This window comes from Pelodiscus sinensis, chromosome 1, assembly GCF_052426305.1.
Source record: "Pelodiscus sinensis isolate ZL-2025 chromosome 1, ASM5242630v1, whole genome shotgun sequence".
NCBI classification, from domain to species: Eukaryota; Metazoa; Chordata; order Testudines; family Trionychidae; genus Pelodiscus; species Pelodiscus sinensis.
Genome location: NC_143052.1, coordinates 302,325,645 through 302,348,659, shown reverse-complemented (window position 1 = coordinate 302,348,659; position 23,015 = coordinate 302,325,645). Strand labels below are relative to the sequence as shown.

The window sequence follows — 23,015 nt, the reverse complement described above, 5'->3', positions numbered from 1 at the left end:
GGACATGATGACCTCTCTAGATCCCTTCAAGTTCTAATATTCTATGATTCTATTTCATTTAAATGATTTTAATAGATGATAGCATACTTAGGCTTTAACATAGATTGTCAATTTTAAATAAACTTATTATTAAAAATAAAAGTGTTTAATTAGATTTTTTTAAATATAACATTTTCAATTTTTAAATCAATGTTTACTCACCCTGAAAAGTATTGATTGCAACCACCGTTCTTGCAGATAACCCCCTTTTCTATGCAAGCACAAAGTGCAGATGAGAAATATCAGGTTTTTTGTCCACTGTGTTGAAATACATCCTGGTATTACTAACATATCTGACTGGGATGTTTTGAGTCTAAATTAATTAATGTATGCAAAGTGCTTGCAGATCCTCACATGGATGTTACTATGCAAGTGCCAAATTATTAGTAGAGTCTGTAGTTTAAAATGTTCTGACACTTGCTTCTGTACAATGCAAAAAAAATAATTGGCTCAGTTGGACAAAAATTTCCTTTCAAGAGGAAGCATTACACAAAATACATTGCAATCCCCTGTCCTCTTCTGCTCAAAATGATTTTCAAAGCCCTGATAGATTTTCCGCCTGGTTATTCTATACAATTTGTTTCCTCTAAACACTAATTTAAACTTTTTCAAATACTGAATATTTTAGTTGCCAGATGATAGATAATATTTTCTTCCATATGTCCATAGGGTGGAAAAATTATGATATGTTAACATGTGATGCCACTAAGACATCCAGTGCTTGGGAAACATTTTTTTCATTCTATCATTAATGTTTTAGTGCAATAACAGACTTAACAACATAACATCATAGAACTGCTTAAAGAGTTCCAAATATGATTCAATTTAAAAACATTATTTTACTATTTGGAGTGACTTCATTGCCAGAAATATACGGTATATTTATCCTCTTTGTAGATTTTATAATTATTCTAAAACTCAAAAAAACAAAACACCATAAATATCTTACTTGCCATTAAAAAATTAACATTCTAAATATTTTGAAAGATTTTAAAATGGCGAAACGTTTTAAAAATCAAATGAGAAGTAAAACATTTATCTGGATTTTTAAAAATCAAATTTAAGGCAAAATCCTCTAAATAGGTCATTTAAATTTAATCTGTCAATGACTGTTTGAATATCTCAGGTAATACAGAGCTGTGGAGCTAATAGCCTCTGCGGGCCCCCAGGTAAAGTGGGGGAGGGCTGGTTCCATGCTTCTGAAAGGGGTAGGGCCAAAGGTGGAAGGGTCGGAGCCAAAGGCAGAAAGGGCAGAGCTAAGGGTTGGCTGTCCCTTCCACTCTTGGCCCTACCCCTTTCAAGAGCATGGAACTAGCCCTCCCCCACTTTGCCTAGGGCAACCCAAGCACAACATTTGGGCTGCCCAGAGCACAATGTAGCCCCCTCAGTGCTGCATGGACCATGGGTTCTGGCTGCCACCATTGCTATTTCAGCAGCAGCGGCTGGAGCCCCAGGCCCTTTTGAATCACCAAGTCCTAGGGCAACTTTCCTCTCTCGCCTTCCTCCCAGGTCAGTGGGCCTGAGACTGAGAAACACTTTATGGGTTGTATAGGACTTTGTATTGCAAAACATTCAACACACTGTATATAAAGAATCACTTGATCCACCATGGAAATACAATCATTTCTGAAATCAAAGCACAGCCGCAATGGGACAGCACTGTTACAAGATGTGAAGAATAACTTAAGAAGCTACAGGGAGAATGGTCAGTAGGCAGATCATCAGAGCTGAAATTTGGCAAAGGACTTAGATTTAACTACTCTTAAATGTGAATCAAGGCCAACTGTTGAAAATTAATGACCAAGTGGTCAAGGTCTTGATTTCACATCTTGTCCAGAAGTCAGCACTTCCAACTGTGCAGTGCTGCTTAATATTTTTCTGGGACATTGGTTCACAACTTATTCAGAGAGAAGAGTGCCACCTACTGTGTTATTAGTTATACTTCCTGTAGCTTGTGAGTGGTCTTCAACCCAACTAGCCATTCTTAATCCTCCTCCTCTTACAAACTGTATATGCTCACAAAGGCACAGCCACAGACACCAGTATACTTACAATCAATAAACTTTACCTGCTGTATTGTATCTATACAGAATGCAAAATAGACATATACAAGGGTGACTGACTTATCACTTCCACTAGTGTAAAACTGGCATAAGATCTGAAGCAGGCTTCATATCTAAGTCCTCAAATAACTGTTTTGTTGACTTTCATGATTACATAACCAATTCAGATAGCAAGCCATACCTTTGCATAGGCCGACTGAATCTGGTCAATCAAGGACAAACAAGTTATATTTCTTAGGGCATAAATGGGCTAAGCTAATGACACACAGGATGTTAGAGTTAACAATGCTCTTTTCTATTAACAGGGAATTTGCAACTAATACAGCAATAAACACAGAGAAGCTAAGAATCTATTTATCTGAGAGAGATGTCTGTCTGCGTGTCTGTCTGTGAGTCCGTTTGTTCAAGAACTCCTCCTAAACAGCAAGAGGTAGGGCCAAATTTGGTATGCTGATTCCTCTTCTCCTAATTTAAAGCAAAGTGAGAGTTTGGTTGTGCCAGGACAACCAGAAGTTTGAGGAAAAGGACTGTTTCCCATAACATGCAAAGGGAGGGGCTGCTGTTTGGAGGGATGCAATATGAGAGTGGCCACTGAGGGCAATGAGCCAACAGAGGAGGGCTATCCTGCAGTGTCCACTGGGAGCAGCTGTACCACCAAGGGAGTGGCCAGCAGAGCTGGGGTTCTGCCATTTTGCTTGTTAGCACACCACGTAAATAGCCCCCTGCCCCAAACCCTTTCCCTCCCTCCCAGCCCTTAGCCACAGCACTGGAGGAGGGGGAGATAACAGGTCCCTGGCAGGCTGAGGAAAGGGGGAAGAGAACAGGCCCCCAGTAGACTGGGGGAGCCCCCCCACCCTGAGCTCCTCCTCACCTCCCAACCCTACTCTTGCACACACACACCCTTCACGTCCCCAGGTCCCTGCCCTGAAGGACTTGGGCAATGCTGGGTAAGTCTGCTAGTATATCTATAAATTTGAACACGACTTCATAAGAAAAAACAGGGTTCTCTGGTTCTATGCCAGCCTGGTTATTTTAACCCCTTCTCAGTTTTAACTCTCTGCTTCAACAACAGTGTTGCATTCACTTGTCTTAAAGAAAAACTTCACCTCTATGTCCTGAACAAAAAGTGATTTTTTTTAAATGAAAGAAGGTTATACAGAAAACATCTAAGAGCACAGGTTGCTAGGGTTGGTATTAGTGTGGTATGCTCTGGGAGACAGACCCATAGTCTCCTATAGACAACCACCTAACCTCAAGATGATTCTTACCAACAACCACAGGACATACCACACTAATACCAACCCTGGTACCTTCCCTTGCAACAAACCCCGTTGCCAGCTTTGTCCACATATTCATTCTGCTGATACCATTATTGGACCTAACCAAGTGAGTTATAAGATCAAGAACACATATTCCTGCGCATCCAGAAATATAATCTATGCTATCATGTGCCGAAAGTGTCCGTCTGCTATGTACATTGGACAAACATCTCAGACACTTCGCCAAAGGATTAATGCCCACAAAACAGATATCAGACAAGATCACAAAGAAAAAACAGTTTCTTGCCATTTTAACCAGAAAGGACACTCTCTCAATGACTTAACCACCTGCATTCTGCTACAAAGACCTTTTACATCTGCACTTGAAAGGGAATCCTCTGAACTGTCATTCATGTTAAAATTCGACACTCTCCAAAAGGAATGAACAAACACTCTATCTTACCCATTACCAAGATAGCTTCCCCAATTATCACCTCTAATACCATTAACTCACAAACATCCCACTCTCCCCACCTCTAATATCATCAATTCACAGACACTTACCTTCCTTCCTTCCTTCCCCCCACCCCCACATCCCCCTCCTGTTCTGAAATGTGATTTGTCCTTTTCATATGTGTTCATTTTTTTTAATTGTATCCTTTGGTATATATGGTTGTGACTATTTTCTTCCACTATTTGATCTGAGGAAGTGGGTCTGGCCCACGAAAGCTCATCATCTAATAAACGATCTTGTTAGTCTTTAAAGTGCTACATTGTCCTGCATTTTGCTTCTAGACCTTTAATCATTCTTGTTGCTCTTCTCTGGACCTTCTCCAATTTCTCCACATCTTTCTTGAAATATGGCACCCAGAACTGGACACAATACTCCAACTGAGGCCTAATCAGCGCAGAGTAGATCAGAAGAATGACTTCTCGTGTCTTGTTCATGTAAGCAGGGGCTAAACTACTGCTTGCTATCAGCCAGCGAAAAGGAGAGAGCTACCCTGGGGGTAGGTGTGCTCACTCAAACTTTTTAGCTCTGCAAGATAATTAACTATTAACTGTTGATATGTAAATACAGCTCATGCCAGGAGGGGGAAGGAATCCAAGGTGTGGCTATGTAAATCCAATTCTGCCAGGGCTGATGGAGGAGCAGTTGTGGAATGGAATGTGATGTATTGTAACTAATTTGGGCTGTTGTGGGGGTCACAAATCATACTACCCCTAAATGTGGAAACTGTAAAATATGACACCAGTGCTTGCAGGAGAGACCATCATTTGTAAGAGGTCTCAAATGAACAAGCCTCCCCCTTTCAGAGTTCAGTGTATGGAGCTGGGGGGAAAGGGCTTGACCCAGCCTGCTCATGCTGGTTAGGTGTAAGCTGTAAGACTGGTTCAACCTGACTTCCTCCCGCCCCTTGTTTTAAGGATAGACCTAAAGCAGACTCCAGCAGGAGTCTCTTTGCTAGTCCAGTGGGAACTGGAATCTTTTGCCAGCCTAGATGGTAGCTAAAGAGTTGAAATCACTAAGAGCTGAAGTCACCGGTTTGGCCTGGAGCCAGACTCCTTGTAGCCAGCAGAGCAGCTAGCGGGAGCGACCAGTAGGCAGCTGGTAGGAGCAGTAGCAGGTGACCAGTGGAGAGGCTGGCGGGAGCAACCGGCAGGTGGCTTGTAGGAGTGGCGGCCAGCGGAGTGGCTGGCAGGAGCGGTAGGAGCGGTGGCAGGCAGCCAGCGGGGAGGCTGGCAGGAGCAACCAGTGAGCGGCCGGTAGGAACGGCAGCAGGCAGAGCAAGAGGACCACTGGAGTAGCCCAAAGGTGGCGTAGTCATCTGGATGATGTGTCAGGGTCTGCACTGACTGGACAGAGTTGTAAGTGGAGCATTTGAAGTAGTGTACGAAGAAAGTTTGGGTAAGTGAATGGAACCCTTTGTTGGACTAGTGAGCCTGAGAGGCAAAAGACAATGCTCAATGCTTTTTGAGCTGGGACAGTCACTCGTGGGAGGGGGTTATGAACTCTGTTTGTGGTATTTTCCCAGTTAATGCCATGTGACTTCCCTCTCTCTCTTTCATTAAAAGTTTCTTTCTACACTCAGACTCTGTGCTTGAGAGTGGGGAAGTATTGCCTCCCAGAGGGGCCCAGGGTGTGAATTTCCCAGGCTACTGGGTGGGGCTCAAGCCAGTTCTGTGTCAGATGGGTCCCTAGATATTGAACCCGGTCCTGGTTGGTGCTGGCCCTAACCATCAGAGTGGTTACACTCACAACACACCTGTTAATGCATCCTAGGATCATGTTGGCTTTTTTTACAACAGTATCACACTGCTGACTCATATTCAGCTTGTGGTCCATTATAACTCCTAGATCCCTTTCTGCCATACTCCTTCCTAGACAGTTGCTTCCCATTCTATATGTGGAAAACTGATTGTTCCTTCCTAAGTGGAGCACTTTGCATTTGTCCTTATTAAACTTCATCCTGTTTACCTCAGACCATTTCTCCAATTTGCCCAGATCATTTTGAATTACGACCCTATCCTCCAAAGCAGTTGCAATCCCTCCAAGCTTGGTATCATCTGCAAACTTAATAAGAATACTCTCTATGCCAATATCTAAATCGCTGATGAAGATATTGAACAGAACCAGTCCCAAAACAGTACCCTGCGGAACCCCACTTGTTACTCCTTTCCAGCAGGATTGTGAACCTTTAAGAACTACTCTCTGGGAATGGTTATCCAGCTAGTTATGCACCCACCTTATTGTAGCCCCATCTAAGTTGTATTTGCCTACTTTATTGATAAGAATATCAGGTGAGACCATATCAAATGCCTTGCTAAAGTCTAGGTATACCACATCCACCACTTCTCCCTTATCCACAAGACCTGTTATCCTATCAAAGAAAGCTATCAGATTTGTTTGACATGATTTGTTCTTTACGAATCCATGCTGTCTGTTCCCTATCACCCTATTATCTTCCAAGTGTTTGCAGATGATTTCCTTAATTACTTGCTCCATTATCTTTCCTGGCACAGAAGTTAAACTGACTGGTCTGTAATTTCCTGGGTTGTTTTTATTTCCCTTTTTATAGATAGGTACTATATTTTCCCTTTTTCAATCTTCTGGAATCTCTCCTGTCTCTCATGATTTTCCAAAGAGGATAGCTAAAGGCTCAGATACCCCCTCTATCAGCTCCTTGAGTATTCTAGGATGCATTTCATCAGGCCCTGGTGACTTGCAGACATCTAATTTTTCTAAGTAATTTTTAACCTGTTCTTTTTTTTATTTTATCTTCTAAACCCACTAGCATTCACTGTCAGGCATTCCTTCATCAGACTCCTTGGTGAAGACAGAAACAAAGACGTCATTAAGCATCTCTGCCATTCCCAAGTTTCCTGTTACTGTTTCCCCCTCGTCACTGAGCAATGGGCCTACCCTGTCCTTGGTCTTTCTCTTGCTTCTAATATATTTATAGAATGTCTTCTTGTTTCCCTTTATGCCTGTAGCTAGTTTGAGTTCATTTTGTGTCTTTGCCTTTCTAATCTTGCCCCTGCAATCCTGTATTGTGTGTTTATAGTCATCGTTTGTAATTTGTCCTAGTTTCCATTTTTTATATGACTCCTTTTTTATTTTTAGATCATGCCTAACCCATATCTAACCCTAAAGCTTCCCACCAGGCAAGGCAAGGGAAAGAGAAAAGGGATGGACTAGAGAGGAGACAAAAACTACACACTGCAAGCAGGAGGGGCCAGGGAGAGGTTCTGACAGAGTGTTTAGGGAAGTGACTCAGGGAGGGGCTGCTATTCAGTGCAGATAAGGGCAAGAGCCCCACTAGTGGTTGCCATATAGGGCTCTGGGCCACAACCTGGAGTAAGTGGGTGGGACTGGGTTCCCCCCCAACTCTCCTGTTGGCTTGTGGGCTGCCAACAGAGGAAAAGGACCTTTGGACTGTGGAGGAGTTTTTTCCCTCCAAACTAGTGATTGGCCTCTGGTGAAAATGGCTCATGCAGTGGGCACCCTCGCCTCTGAGGAAAAACAAGAGGAGGTGGTAGGGTCACCACGAGCCTCTGAGACATACAAAATCCATGAGGAAGCTCAGGACCCAAGGGGCACAGCCAGAGCTCCACCATAACTGGTGTCTGGGGTAGGATTCGTTGACAGTGCATTTTTTTAAAGGGGCGGGGCAGAAAACACACAAAAAACAAACCAAAAGAAGTGCACTGTGGTGGTTGTGGGTTCTCCTTTCTCTTTCCTTTAAGTGTTTCCCCTCCATTTGGTGGAGGACTTGGGGGAACATCACAATGGAGGACTTGGTGAAGGCTTTAGTACAGGCCATGGCCACCCAGCAAGAGGCCACTCAGGTACAGGGGCTGGCTGTGCAGGAGTCCACCCAGCTGCAACAGGAGACAAACCAGCTACTCATGGACCAAGCAGCCTCAAATTGAGCCCTCCTCTGAGAGGTGAGGGACCGGCTAAGGGTGCTTGCTATCCAACCACCTGAGTTAGAGGGAATGAGAGCTGTGAGGGCTATGAATTGCCTCTCTAAAATGACACAGGGAGATGACATAGAGGCCTTTCTTCTGGCCTTTGAGCAAACCACTCACTGTGAGGCTTGGCTAGAGGAACAATGGGCAAGCATACTAGATCCATTCCTCTCTTGGGAAACACAGAGAGCCTACTACATTTTGCCGGGTGAGGCTGCAGCCAACTACCCCTAGCTGAAGGGGAGATCCTGGCCCATTCAAGGGTGACCACAGCAGCCTGGGACCAGAGGTAGCATGACTGACAGTACCAAGAGGTATGAAAAAGCAAGAAATGAAGTGGTAGAAATAGATGGGGTCCCCATAGTAGGAAAGGCTCAGGGGCCAACCCCCTACTTCATACTTAAGAAGAACCTCTTGTACTGTGTGGTACGCAATCAGGGGCAAGAGGCACACCAGCTCTGATGCCCTGAAGGCACCAGTGAGTAATTTTGGACCTTGCCCATAGACATTTGTTCAGAGGGCATCTGGGGGTGGAGAAGAGCCAGGCACGAATCCTGCACCGGTTCTTCTGGCAGGGGTACATGAGGACGTCTGGTGGTACTGTGCCTTCTGTCCAGAGTGTCAATTACATGGCCCTCACCCTCATCTGAGAGGCCCTCCTGGAGTCCCTACCTATTGACATCTCATTCGAATGGATTGGCATGGACTTGGTGTGGCCACTAGAGAGGACAATCCGAGGTCACCAGTACATGTAATTGACAACACCAGTAGATACCTGGAAGCCATTCCACAATGAAACACAGCCTCCCAGAGCATCACAAAAGAGTTGGTGGCGATCTTCACCTGGATGGGCCTCCCAAAAAAGATTCTTATGGACCAGGGAACCCCCTTTATGTCCAAGCTAATGAAAGACTTGTATTCCCTGCTTCACATCCAGACTTTATGGACCTCGGTTTACCACCCCAGACCGATGGCCTGGTAGAAAGATTTAACTGGACTCTGAAGGCCATGATCAGGAACATAACAAGTATAGATGGAAATGATTGGGACATGCTGCTGCGGTATCTCATGTTTGCCATCTGGGAGGTACCCCAGGCATCCACTGGATTCTCCCCATTCAAGCTATTGTATGGGCAACACTCCTGAGGTGTTACATTGTTTGGAGTTACAGAATTTAGAAAGAAATCACTTGAAACACAAAGACCCTGAGCAGCTACAAGCTTCCATTTATTCCATAACACAAAACTAACTAGAACCAGCCCAAACCAGCTGGACTGACCCCTAATGACCTAACAATCACTATATCAGCAAGATCTATATCTACAACAATCCAATACACAACATGAGGCATCTTGGATATCCCCAAGGAGGGCTGAGAAGAGGAGTCAGCTGGGGAAGAAACATAGTAGACTATGTACTGCAGATGAGAGACTGCATAGCACAAGTTGCCCCGATCATGAGGAAGCACATGGAGGAGACTCAAGATGCCCAACACACATGCTACAGACAGGCCAAAGTTCGGTGGTTCCAGTACAAGCATCTGAGGCATACAAAAACCCTTCAGTAAGTGTAGGACTCAGGGGGCGCAGCCCAAGCTCTGCCACACTATCTAACTTGCCCATGCAAATCTGAATTGTCTTTGTGCAGTGTTTTTGAAAACAGAATTTCACAATAGCTTCTTCTCTTTATCTCTGAGGTTGCAAGTGGTACTTGCTTTTCCGTTTGTATCAATCTCAATAATTCACTGAAAGATATTGAAAGTGCACAGAAGAAGGATACAGCAGGATATGGCCAAAGGCAGCTCCTGCCCTGACACTCCACCCTTGGGTGGGCATGGAGCCCTGGGGGAGAAAAAAAAAGAAAAGGAAAAGAAAAGTAAGGATCGGGCCAACCATGGGGCTGGGAGAGGGCTGGAGTGTAAACAGCAGCTGGTGGCGGTGCGAGGACAGATGGTCAGAAAAGGCGAGCCCCGCATGAGAATTGCCTGGCTGAAAGTGCCAGTCCCACGGTGGGCCCGATCCTTACTTTTAAACATTCTGTGTACCCCTTACAGTACCGTCGCAGACCACCAGGGGTCTGTGGACCACAGGTTGGGAACAACTGCTATAGTCCTTTATCTTAGTTTGCCACCCAGGGGCATGAACATTCAATACAACAAATATCCTTTAACACATCACTTTCTCCATTTTCCCTCTGCTTCAGTTGGGGTCAGTAGTGCATGTAGTCACAGAGTCCAGGAATGCACTTGACCAGGCCTGTTACTAGCTCCCATAGGAAATGCGGTATAATCTGGTCCTCTCAGTTCAGCCTCATCATCTCACCAATTTGGAGTTTGAGTACATTTGTACAGACACATCCCATAAGTGTTACTTGGAGGCTTTTGAGTAGAAAGCCGATGCAAGTTAACTCTCTGTAGTCATATTTTCTCCTGTTCACTAGAGAGCTCCAGCCCCACGGGGTTCTGTTCACTCTTTCCCTGGGTAGCTCCCAATCCTCTAGAGCTTCAGGATACATGGCTTAGACAGATGGAGAAAATAGCTAGAAAATACCTAACTTTGCAATGAGTAATAATGCAAGCTCTGAACACTGGTAGGAATAGTTGAGAGAGCATAAGAGACTGTGCTTCACCTAGGAGCAGTTGTTTTTAAAGTTACAGACTAACACAGCTAGCCCTCTGAGTCTTAAAAAATACACTGTTAATTTACAGACTCAGTATCAGCAGACTTTGTGTAAGTTATCAGAAATTCAAAGTAGTCATCCTGTGGCATCTTTTGTTAGTCTCAAAGGGTATGTCTACACTACCCCGCTAGTTCGAACTAGCGGGGTAATGTAGGCATACCGCACTTGCAAATGAAGCCCGGGATTTGAATTTCCCAGGCTTCATTTGCATAAGCGGGGCGCCGCCATTTTTAAAACCCCGCTCGTTCGAACCCCGTGCACGCGGCTACACTGGGCACGAACTAGGTAGTTCGAACTAGGCTTCGAACTACCGTTACTCCTCATAGTATCCTCATAGCTCAGGAAACATTCTGTTCAATATTATTTCATCAGAAATGTTGCAATGAATTTAGGTCTCTCCTTTAAAATATCTAAACAAAATTGTCCTGGGATGAGGTTTACCTGGGTGGTCGACAAATACCTTTGATGTCGGCAGGGGAGTGTCCAGACTATCGCGCTGAGCCGACAAACAGCTGATTAGCTGTTTGTCAGCTCAGCGCGGCAGCCATGTAAATGTAAATGAAGCGGCGATTATTTAAATCACCGCTTCATTTTACTATGTCGGGTAGCCTAATCTACATGCCTCTGTCGCCAGAGGCATGTAGTCTAGACGTACCCTAAGTCTCTTTATATAGTTCTTATATGGTCAGTGTAGTCACAAAAATGAAAGGCTAACAACACTAGCCGGTATCAGGTATTGTACAAGAGTGCTTTTGCTGAGCTCTGCCATTACATTTCATTTCTGACTTGCAGTTTCCAACATTGGTTTCCTAAGGTGAACTTGCTCATCATGGCAAATTATTTCAGGTTTCAGGATGAGGCTTTCTGTGGGAATATATAAGGACAAGGCTGAGAAAACTAAACCCTTTTAGACGCATGACTCATTCCAAGATTGGAGCTACAATCTCAAGAGATTTAAAAAAAAGAGAAATGTACTAAAACATGTTGAGTCTGACCTATCACTGCATTATTCCAGTTTTCAGCCTGTGAAACTCCACTGATCTCAGCAGAGTTACACTGGAGTAATACAATGATGATCCTGGCCCATTCCTATTTGGTCACCAATGCCTTTTTTTTTTAAATGTAAACAGTTTTGCTAGGTTCATTTGAAAATGCATTGTTTCTATTAAGGTGATAAGGTTAGAAACAGCTTTTTAAGAGATGTACACAGTCTCTGAATCTAAAGAGAGCATTATTTTCATATCTCCCTTTTTGTCTATGAAAGAGCCACTTAATTCAATGTAACTTTGAAAGAAAAAAGTAAGATGTTTTGCCCTCCAGACAAAATTGTCATATTTTATTATTTCTGTCCAAATTACAGCAGTGCCTAATAGTACTGAGTTACTAAAAAAGACCACTAGTATTTTGCAGAAATCTTATAGTAATCTACTATGCAGCAAAATGCTTGGGACTTTAATCAAGTGCTAAAAAAAGTGTACTGTACGGAAGAGTTATACCTAGACTTCAGGGATGGACTGCGTAATCGAATAAGTCTTTTCAATTTCTAAACTGTAGGATTTTAGGGACTCCATCGTAAACAGTGGTAAATACATTCTAACTTTCATTATTGTTACTTTGTTATCACTTACACTGTATGTATTTATGATCTGTATCAGTGAAGTTCTTAGTTGGTATTTATTATACAAACATTCCTTCATATAAGAAACGGGGAGAGATCGTAGACATCAGGAAAGAAGACTAAGATAAGTTCACACTTATAGCTTCTCTTCCACCACCTCCCACAGCAAACTCCCAACACACGTAAGAAAAAATGCTATATCACTTCAAAGTTATTTAGATTTTATTGGTAAGAAGGAACCATAAGCAAATGCATCAGTGCTTATATGAGCATCTAAGATAAAGAAACTAAGTACAGGCAGTCCCCGAGTTACGTGGATCCAACTTATGTCGGATCCGTACTTACGAACGGGGCTTTTCTCGCCCCGGAGGACATGGGCGGCGGGACCGCCCAGACGCGCCGCGGTCCCGCCGCCCGCGTCCTCCGCGGCTTTGCTCCGTGTCTCCCTGGTCTCCCTAGTGCATCCCCTCCCCCCCCCCCAGCAGACCAGGCTTTTCTCGTGGACGCCTGTGGTAGAGCAGCTGGAGCGCTGCCGGGTTGGTCCCGCAGTGCCACTCCTCGGCACTACTGGACCAACCCGGCAGCACCCCAGCTGCTCTGCCCCAGGTGTCCCCAAGTCAGCCGCTGCTGAAACTGACCAGCGGCTGACTACAGGAAGCCCAAGGCAGAGCTGCTCTGCCCCGGGCTTCCTGGAATCAGCCGCTGATCAGTTTCAGCAGCAGCTGACTTGGGGACACCTGGGGTAGAGCAGCTGGGGTGCTGCTGGGCTGGTCCCCGCAGCGCCGAGGTGCAGCGCTGCAGGGACCTACCTGGCAGCACCCCAGCTGCTCTGCCCCAGGCGTCCAGATTCAGCCGCTGTTGAAACTGATCAGCGGCTGATTCCAGGAAGCCCGGGGCAGAGACACTCTGCCTCGGGCTGCCTGTAGTCAGCCGCTGGTCAGTTTCAGCAGCGGCTGAATCTGGACGCCAGTTCTGACTTACGTACAAATTCAACTTAAGAACAAATCGACAGTCCCTATCTTGTACGTAACCCGGGGACTGCCTGTACAGTCAAATATCTCATCTTCTCCAGTGACTTCTGAGATCTAGTGTAACATGAGCAAACTAAAGCAGTTGGACAGTTGCAAAATAGATAGGCAGAATATGAAACTAAGGGTACGTCTATACTGAAAGCTTATTTTGGAAAAAGTTATTCCTGAAGATATCTTCCAGAATAGCTTATTTCAAAATAGAGAGTCCATACTACAGGGAAGCCTCAAAATTAGTCTGAGGCAGGCTCCCCTAATATGGACATGCTACCTCAATTTAGAGCCCCAGGAGGCACTGGGGAGGAACAATTTAGAATGGCTCTGGTGAGGAGCTATTTTGACATAGCAGTAGTGGAGCATCCACACACACCCTCTTCCGAAATTGCTTTTTTGAAAGAGGCCTCATTCCTCGTGGAATGAGGTTTACCAATGTCAGAAAAAGTCCTCTGTTATTTTGATTTTCTTTCAAAGTAACTCTATTGCTGTGTGGACGCTAGTATTGTTTTTCCGGGAATAACGGCCATTATTCCGGAATAATGGTGCAGTGTAGACACACCCTAAGAAGAAAAAAAATCTCTCCCGAGAGTACATTAGTGTATTTCAGTCAACAAACAAGCAGGTCCAAATGTTTCAAACTTGTATTGGAGTGACAGTGTAATGAATGACCTTCTGTAATGAATACAGAATTTACAGAGTATTATGCAACTTCATTCTATCATAAAGGGGGCATATTATAATTGTATCTTCTTAAAAGAAAAGTAACATGTTTATGTGAATCAAAACACCTTAAGCAATGTATAATGTATCTTACATGCATATATTTTACTTGATATTAACAGAAAGAGAATGTGTTAACCATTGCTGGAACCAAAGCAATTTACAATTGACAGTTACTAGAAATATAATCTTAGAATTGCTTTCCTTCTACATAAATATCAATGGTTGTACCTCCCTGATCCAGCACCCTCGGGACCTCACTGGTCCCAGACCAGGGGAGGTCAAAGCTGCAGCCTGGGGCTCCACTCTCCCTGCAGTTGCCCAGGACTCCACTGCTGTCCGGAGATCTACTCTCTCCTTGGTGTAGGCACCACTTTCTCTCCCCGGGGATTTGTGCTCCCACTGGCCTCTGGGATCTCCGCTTTCTCCCCAGCGGCTCTGCTGCCTCCTGGATCTCTGCTAATACCCAGCAGCTCTGCACTCCCCTCAGTGCCTTTGTGTTGCCTGGTGCTTTGCACTCCCCCTCAATAGCTTTGCTGCCATCTGGGGGGTTCCATGCTCCCCCCAGTAGCCCCGCTGCCACCCAGAGCTCTGTGTTCTGCCCAGCAGCTCCGCACACCGCAGCAGCACCGGAGTTTCTGAAGAGAAAATGTTTAAAATCTAGTCAAGTCAACACGTAGGGGGCCCTGTGCTCCTTCCAGTGGCTCTGCACTCCCCCGCCACCACCTTCACTATGGTCCAGGGAGGGGAGGGCTCTGCACTCCCCTCCAGCAGCCATGCTCCATTCCTCCCAGTGGCTCTGCTGCCCCCAAGACTCCATCTCGGCCCACTAGGTTAGCAGTGTTCCTGGCCCTGGCCCCACGGCCTATTCCATGAGTGCTCTCACAGGAACCCGAAGATGCTGGACCAGGATGTAGCTGGGCCAGAGAAGTCTGGATTATGGAGTTTCAACCTGTACAATATACTTCGTTTCTTATGGCCCCTTTTCAAAGTCTGTTGAAGTCAAATGGCATCAATAGGCTTTGAATCAGGAACTACATAATCTCACAGACAAAGAAACAAAGTAAAATTAACGTTGTTGATTAAAAACAACCCCAGACTAAAACTCCAGATCAAAACAGCTCTGAAATTAGAGTGGATTCAGATGTGAATGCAAATCTTGGGCCTGATCTGCAACCAATTAAAAGACAAAGGACACAGTCCCAATAAACTTCACTTCTTAAACAGTGAAAGAACAAACTAATGCAGATAACATGCAAGTAGAAAATAGTGATTGTGCTGGGATGCTTTACCTTGAATATTCAGTCATCTAGCATTGGGAACATCTTCCAGTCTTATTGTAAAAGATTTACAGTTGTGATGCATTGTATTTACAGACCGTGTTTTTATTATAAATTAAATACAATTACATTTTTAATGATAAATAGCAAGTCTTTTGGTAAAGAATTGAAGCCAGAATACCAACAATAGCTACTTACTTCAGTTTTTGGTAGTGCTCCAGTTGACACTGAGCTCGGCAAACTATCTACATCCAGATAGCCTGCCTTCTTATTTCTACAGATTTCCTTTCTCTGATCTCTGTGAAGAAGGCCTGGCTCCACTTTAACAGGGCACTGTAAGGGGATAAATAAGTCCTTTAATAAAAAAAAAGGGAATAAATCCTTTAAAAATGCAAAGACAAAAATACAATTGAGATTGTGTTCTTTAAGTTTATACAGTATAAATCAGGCTCAAAAGGTTATTTTCATTTGCATTTGTTTATGTTTTATTAGACTTTCAGGTCTTATCTACATCATTTTCCCTGGAAGCCTCATAAATACAAAGCAAATGAAACCTTATACTTTCCTAGAAGTGTAACTTCTATTCAAGTTATTTAAATTTGAGGGGGTTTACCCACACCCACTTCATGTAACTCAAGCATCCTACCAAAAGGAGAAAATCTGTTTTTCTTAAAGAATCAGAATTCATGTCACTTCAGATAAAAGACTGAGATTGCTCTTTATCTCTTTTCAGGATCCTTTGAGGGCTAGGAGACCTACACCAAACCACAACAGGCCAGACTTGACAGTATTGACAATTCTGAAGTACAAAAGCATTTTGTAATTCCCAGCTGCATAACTCCTCTCCTGCCTTCTCTCTGCAGAAACTGCACAGACTCCAGTAGTTGTGGATTCTCCATGCCCTTTAAGTTCCCTTCACCTTTTCCACAGTAGTCACCAAGGCACTTTCTGGCCACTTCCCCTGGACCTGAGGGAAACAGAGGTCCCCCTCCCTTGAGGCCTCCATGTTACTGACCTCAATTAGCCCTTGTTCCCTCTCCATGGCACTTCCTTCCTCCCTCTTTATCAGCTCTGGGCTGATGGGCTAAGTGGTTCCTTATCTCATCCACCCCTCCAATCTGATTCTCTAATTACCTCCATCAGATTTCTCAAGAAATATCTGGGAGATCAGAGTGCAGGCTCTTTTGTTGTTCCTTGAACTCTGCCAGAACTGCCCACCCCCTCGCCATTAAAAAAAAAAACCCCAAAAAACATTCTAGTTGTCTTCTTTTGAAAACATAAAAGTTAAAAAAAAAAAAAAGCCTGTCTGGAACATTAAGGTGTGTCTAGACTGGCATGATTTTGCGGAAATACTTTTAATGGAAAAGTTTTTAAGTTAAAAGTATTTCGCAAAAGAGCGTCTAGAATGGCACGGATGCTTTTGCACAAAAAGTGCTTTTGCGCAAAAGCATCCGTGCCAAGTATAGACGTGCTTTTGTGCAAGAAAGCTCCCATGGCCATTTTAGCCATCGGGCTTTCTTGTGCAAAAAATTAAGGTGCCTGTCTACACTGGCCCTCTTGCGCAAGTATTCTTGCACAAGAGGGCTTATCCCTGAACAGGAGCGCAAATTAGAATGTCAGTGCTCTTGCGCAAATTCAAGCGGCCAGTGTAGACAGCTAGCAAGTTTTTGGCAAAAGCGGCCACTTTTGCGCAAAATCTTGCCAGTCTAGACGCACCCTAACAGTTTAAAATAACAAAAGTCAAGAAATGTAACAATTTATGTTCCAATAACAATGCTAATTTAGCCACACTCCACATATGTAGTTTCTTCTATTCCACTGTTTCTGGTTATGTGTCCGGCTTAATAAATTGAAAAATGGCTGCCTTAAATAATACAAAATGGGCTAATATGAATTACTTAGAATCCAACGATTTTCACTTGTGCCCCCTCCCAGTCCTGCTGTTCCTTTCCCCTGGGGCTGCTTCCTTTGATATAGAGGCAGGCAGCTCCATGGGAGCTGCTACACGTGGGGAGCTGACTTAAAAGAAATCTAATGTGGCAGAAATCTAATGTGATTCCTATTCATATGGGGTTTCTGCCTTCGTGGGCAGTATGAATAAACCCAATCTCCTCTGCAGAGGTAGGCTCAGATGTAGATGTATCAAAATGGACAAAGTCATTTCCCTAATTAATGGGTTTGAATCTGAGGTTGTGATTCAAACATTCCTGCACTTGTAATAGTTTTTGAATAGATCTAGCAGCAAGGGAGATAATATCTATCTTTATTAATGGTAGAAGTAGTCTTTGGTTTTTATTTGACTTGTGTAGTATTTTGTCAATATCTGTACGAATATTGTTATGGCAGGTGTCACTATGTGGTGCTGTTACTTTTTTCTTAGGCTGTGTCTACATTGGCATGATTTTGCGCAAAAACATGCTGCCTGTCTACACTGGCGGGGAGTTCTTGCACAAGAACACTGACGTTCAAATGTGTGAAATCAGTGCTTCTTGCGCAAGAACTACGATGCTCCCGCTCAGGAATAAGCCATCTTGCGCAACTGTTCTTGCGCAAGAGGCCAGTGTAGACAGGCAACATGAATTTCTTGCGCAAGAAAGCTCGATGGCTAATATGGCCATCGGAGCTTTCTTGTGCCAGAGAGCGTCGACATGGGCACAGATGCTTTTGTGCAAAAGCACATGCCAGTGTAGATGATCTCTTGCGCAAATACTATAACGCAAAAACTCTTGCATTAAAAGTATTTGCGCAAAATCTTGCCAATGTAGACGTAGCCTTAGTGTGTGCCATATGTTCAGTCGTAGGAAGACATGCTGTATAGTTGTAGATTCTGCATAGCAGCAGGTCACTAGAGGGAGCTGAAGAAGTAGCAGGAGAGTAAGGTAAGGCAGAATTGGTTTCTGGGGTCTGAGCACTGGTGCTGGCTGAGATGCCTGAAAGAAGGGTTTGACTGCATTCTGTCTGTATCCTATTCTTTGCCTGTGGCCTATGATAGTTTAGTCCTCCTATGAGCTGTAATATTTTGGTCTAATTTTGGTTGGATTTAGTGTGCAGGTGCTGGATGACATTGTGATATCCAGGAGTTTGGACTAGATGACTTGATGGTTCACTGCACACATTTTCTTGCGTAAATAGTAAAAAGAGGGTTTTGGATGTACAAACATAAGAGAATGCAGCAGAATCAAAGCAGTGTACCATAGGTGTTAGGCTACGTCTAGACTGGCATGATTTTGCAGAAATACTTTTAATGGAAATGTTTTTCCGTTAAAAGTATTTCCGCAAAAGAGCGTCTAGATTGGCAAGGATGTTTTTGTGCAAAAAGTGCTTTTGCGCAAAAGCATCCATGGCCAGTCTAGATGCGATTTTGCGCAAGAAAGCCCCGATAGCCATTTTAGCCATCGGGGCTTTTTTGCACAAAACAATTCTTTCCTGTCTACACTGGCTCTCTTGAGCAAGTATTCTTGCGCAAGAGGGCTTTTTCCCGAACGGGAGCGTGAAAGTATTTGCACAAGAAGCACTGATTTTGTACATTACAAAGTCAGTGCTCTTGCGCAAATTCAAGCAGCCAGTGTAGACAGCTGGCAAGTTTTTGCGCAAAAGCAGGTGCTTTTGCACAAAATCTTGCCAGTCTAGACGCACCCTTAATATCTATGCAGTGAGCTGGTGGTATGATTCTCAGTATAAGGTGACATACTTGTGCTAGCTCTCTTCTAGTTAGCAAATGAAAAATAGGGCATCTCCACAGGTGTGCGAGTGATGGGATGGGCTAGCTGCCCTGAGCGCACATACAGTGTCTTGGATGGGCAGATATTCTGGGCAGCTAGTACATCTCACAACTCACACTTCCTCAGCTACATTCTGTTTTTTGTTCAGTAGCTAACTGAAAACTAACACAAATATTTCTCCTCAAGATGGAAATCACACCCAGAGATCAAAGTGTTAACATACCCTATGTTTTAATTAAATATGCTGTTCTTTTAAATTGCATATTTAATTTATCTTTCACCATTCATCCCACCTAGTCCCTGTTTCCTCAAAGAGATCTGTAAAGTTAATATAGTCAATAATTTGCTCTGTATCCATTACATATTTTATTCTTGTCACCCACATTTAGGTTTTAAGCTAATTCAGTGATTTCTGCTACTTGTGTAATCTTTTGCTTCTGTAATAGAAATGAGGTGGCAGATTTATTGTGGATACTTCCTATATTTCACTTGTCTTTAGATTGCATAAATTCTGTGAGGGAAACAAGTAGCTGAAATGATGTTAGTAAAGAAATTTTTTGAGCAAAACATGTAAGTGTATCTCGCATCTGTGGTGATAGGGAAGGGGTCATTTGATGATGATGGATCGATTTACAGTATACTAGTGAGCTGAGAAAGAAGGGTTGCATTTTTCTTATCCAAGGGGACATCAAAGTGTATGCTTGGATGTAACTCAGTCAGCAATACAATCATTAAAATTTGCCTTTGAGCAAAGCCAGTCAGTATGTCGGCTGTGCAGGTTTACACTCCTATTACAGTATGATGACCCAACTGATTAGTTCTATGAATGGTTTCAAGAGACATTCATTGAAATACCAAGTCAACAAGATACCTTATAACTGGGGACCTGAATGAGACAATGGGAAGTGTAAGCTCTCATAAAGAAGAAATAGGAAACAGTTATCCAGTTTACAAAATGAGAAGGGAAGGTGTTTAGTGTAATTTGGCTGCTTTAATCACTTGGTCAACATAAACACCCTTTTCTCCTAACAAGGGATGTGAAAGTGTAGCCAGGTACACAGTTAACTGATGAGCCAGGGCTCATTGGTTAATGTGTATGGTTACACCTCTCCTCCCCCATACTGCTGTCTCTGTATCAGAGGCAACAGTGCAGAGGTGGAAGAAAGGAGAGAACAGCAATAGCCTGAAAACAGCTCATGAGTTTTCAGTGTTACTGAACTTGAGCTGTAGCTTGGATTAGCCTTGAACCTGACATCCAAAACATAGCCTAAATCTGGTTTGGATCAGAATATCCTTCCTTGACCAAAATCTAATTACAAGATGTGGTGAGGTGACTGCCCCACATTGGCTGGAAAGTTAAAACAGACAGAAGGGAGCCAGTGCAGAGTACTGGCCAATGACGGAGAGGCTTTTTAATAGCCAATCAGGGTGTGGATTGCTGAGGCAGTCCTGTATAAAAAGAGCTGCCCAGCAGAGAAAGAGTTAGTTAGGCCCTGACTAGGGAGTGTGCAGGACCTGGTTCATGGAGAAGCACCTTTAAGAGAGTAGTGCTGGGCTGCCTCAGGTGGGGCTAGAGAGGGAGGCTTCTGCCTGATATCTGCCAGGCTGCTGGCCTTGCTGCTAGGACCAGGAGGGTGCAAAGGGTTACAGAGAAAGTGGCCCAGGGAACTAGAGGCAGTGAAGGGGTGAAGAGGAGGGAGGAACAAGGCTGCTCCAGATGGTCCCTGGATTGGGACCCAGAGTAGTGGGCAGGCCTGGGTCCCCCCTCCCCTTCCTCTTGCATCACACCTTGACACCAAGAAGTGGCATATACAAACTATGGCTTGCCCTTGTGACAGAGGGGCTGGGCTTGAAGGCCACAGTAGCAGTAGAGATTACGGACTGCTGATACAACCCCCTGGAAGGAGGATGGACTATCATTGGAGTGGGCGCTGCTGGAGGGCAGTGTCCTGAAGATGACACCATGGTCTGGGGGTGATGTGGGTCCAGCGTCCCTATGTGGACAGTGGAGTGACGGATGAGGCACCAGCCAGAGGGAGGTGTCCTGCTGACAACAGCTAATTTCTAGTACTACCAGCAGGAGGCACCACAGCGGTGAGTCAACCCCGTGACACAAGGCTTTAAAAATCTGTCACATTCTGTAAATGGGGTGTGCATTCTTACCAGCTGTTTCTGCCTTTTGGTAGAAGGAGTGCTGGAAGGAGAAGAGCCAGCACTGAGCGCCTCTTCAATATCTAAATTCAATTGTTCCAGTTTCTTCATGAGACATGAAATAGAGTCTGACCACTCAGATCCTTTTTCTAGTTGGGTCTAAAAGAAAACCAAACACAGATGAAGTCTGGGAGCATTAAAGCTCTTTATGAGCTGTAGATTTGTTTTTTGCCTACACTCCAAAACAAACAAAGAACAACCAAATCTGATCAACTGTCTGCCTATCCTGGAGTGGCTTCATCTACATAGAAGGCTTCAGCTATCATTTCTGTCTTATTGGACAAGTTGAATGGTCAGATATAAAGAGCAATCACAAACCATTCAGTTGTACACATCTCAATGTCTCTGAGATATAGCGTCTGGGGTGTTTGACAGCCAGTTCAAGCTAAGAATACACCAATAGAACCATAGATGTATGCTACCATCTTTATGGCTGACCTAGAACAACGTTTCCTCAACTCCTGTCCCCTCTTACCACTTCTCTACTTACGCTACATTGATGACATCTTTATGATCTGGACGCATGGCCAAGAAACACTGGAGACATTCCACAGAGATTTCAACAACCTACACCCCACCATCAACCTCAGCCTGGACCATTCTATACGAGAGATCCATTTCCTGGACACCACAGTACAAATCAGCAATGGAAAATTAGACACCACTCTCTAAAGAAAACCCACTGACTCATACAGTTACCTACTTGCTTCCAGCTCCCATCCAGAACACACCATACGATCCATCATCTATAGCCAAGCCCTTCGATACAACCGCATCTGCTCTAATCCCACTGACAGAGACCAGAAACTTCAGGATCTCTGCCAAGCATTTATAAACCTCAACTACCCACCCGGAGAAATAAAAAAGCAAATTGAAAGAGCCAGACGAATACCTAGAAACCTTCTACTTCAAGACAGACCCAAGAAAACCAACAATAAAACACCACTTGTCATCACCTACAACCCCCAACTTAAACCTGTCCAACAAATTATCAATAAACTACAGTCTATACTAGAACAGGATACCAAACTCCAAGAAGCTCTGGGAGACAGACCCATAGTCTCCTATAGACAACCACCTAACCTCAAGATGATTCTTACCAACAATCACAGGACATACCACACTAATACCAACCCTAGTACCTTCCCTTGCAACAAACCCCGTTGCCAGCTTTGTCCATATATTCACTCTGCTGATACCATTATTGGACCTAACCAAGTGAGTTATAAGATCACAAACACATATTCCTGCGCATCCAGAAATATAATTTATTCTACCATGTGCCGAAAGTGTCATCTGCTATGTACATTGGACAAACGTCTCAGACACTTCGCCAAAGGATCAATGCCCATAAAACAGATATTAGACAGGATCACAAAGAAAAAACAGTTTCTTGCCATTTCAACCAGAAAGGACATTGTCTCAATGACTTACTCACCTGCATCCTGCTTCAAAGACCTTTCAAATCTGCACTTGAAAGGGAATCCTCTGAACTGTCATTCATGCTAAAATTCGACACTTTACGCCTCAGTCTCAACAAACAATCTAGTTATCTTACCCATTACAAAGATAGCTTCCCCAATTATCACCTCTAATATCATTAACTCACAGACATCTACCTTCCCCCCCCCCCCCCCCGCATCCCCCTTCGGTTCTGAAATTTGATTTGTCCTTTTCATATGTGTTCATTTTTTTTGAAATTGTATCATTTGGTATATATGGTTGTGACTATTTTCTTCCACTATTTGATCTGAGGAAGTGGGTCTGGCCCACGAAAGCTCATCATCTAATAAACCATCTTGTTAGTCCTTAAAGTGCTACATAGTCCTGTATTTTGCTCCAATAGAACCTCGTTACTTATTACTTCTAAAACCCTTTCTACTTCCACCATTTTTTATCATAGTGGATAACACCCCCATTCTCTTT

General features: G+C 43.9%; 1 protein-coding gene across 3 annotated transcripts in view; it reads right to left on the bottom strand.

Moving 5' to 3' along the window:
• Positions 1-23,015, bottom strand: part of STARD13 (StAR related lipid transfer domain containing 13) — a 415,654-nt gene that overhangs the window by 290,387 nt on the left and 102,252 nt on the right. For 2 of the 3 annotated variants that reach the window (XM_075919190.2, XM_025190209.3), the window contains exons 3-4: positions 21,042-21,188; positions 15,355-15,489 (exon numbers count right to left, since the gene is read on the bottom strand). In XM_075919190.2, coding sequence (XP_075775305.2) covers positions 15,355-15,489; positions 21,042-21,188 — 282 coding nt within the window. The remainder of the gene's footprint in view (positions 1-15,354; positions 15,490-21,041; positions 21,189-23,015) is intronic. The other variant, XM_075919191.2, reaches the window with a different exon arrangement.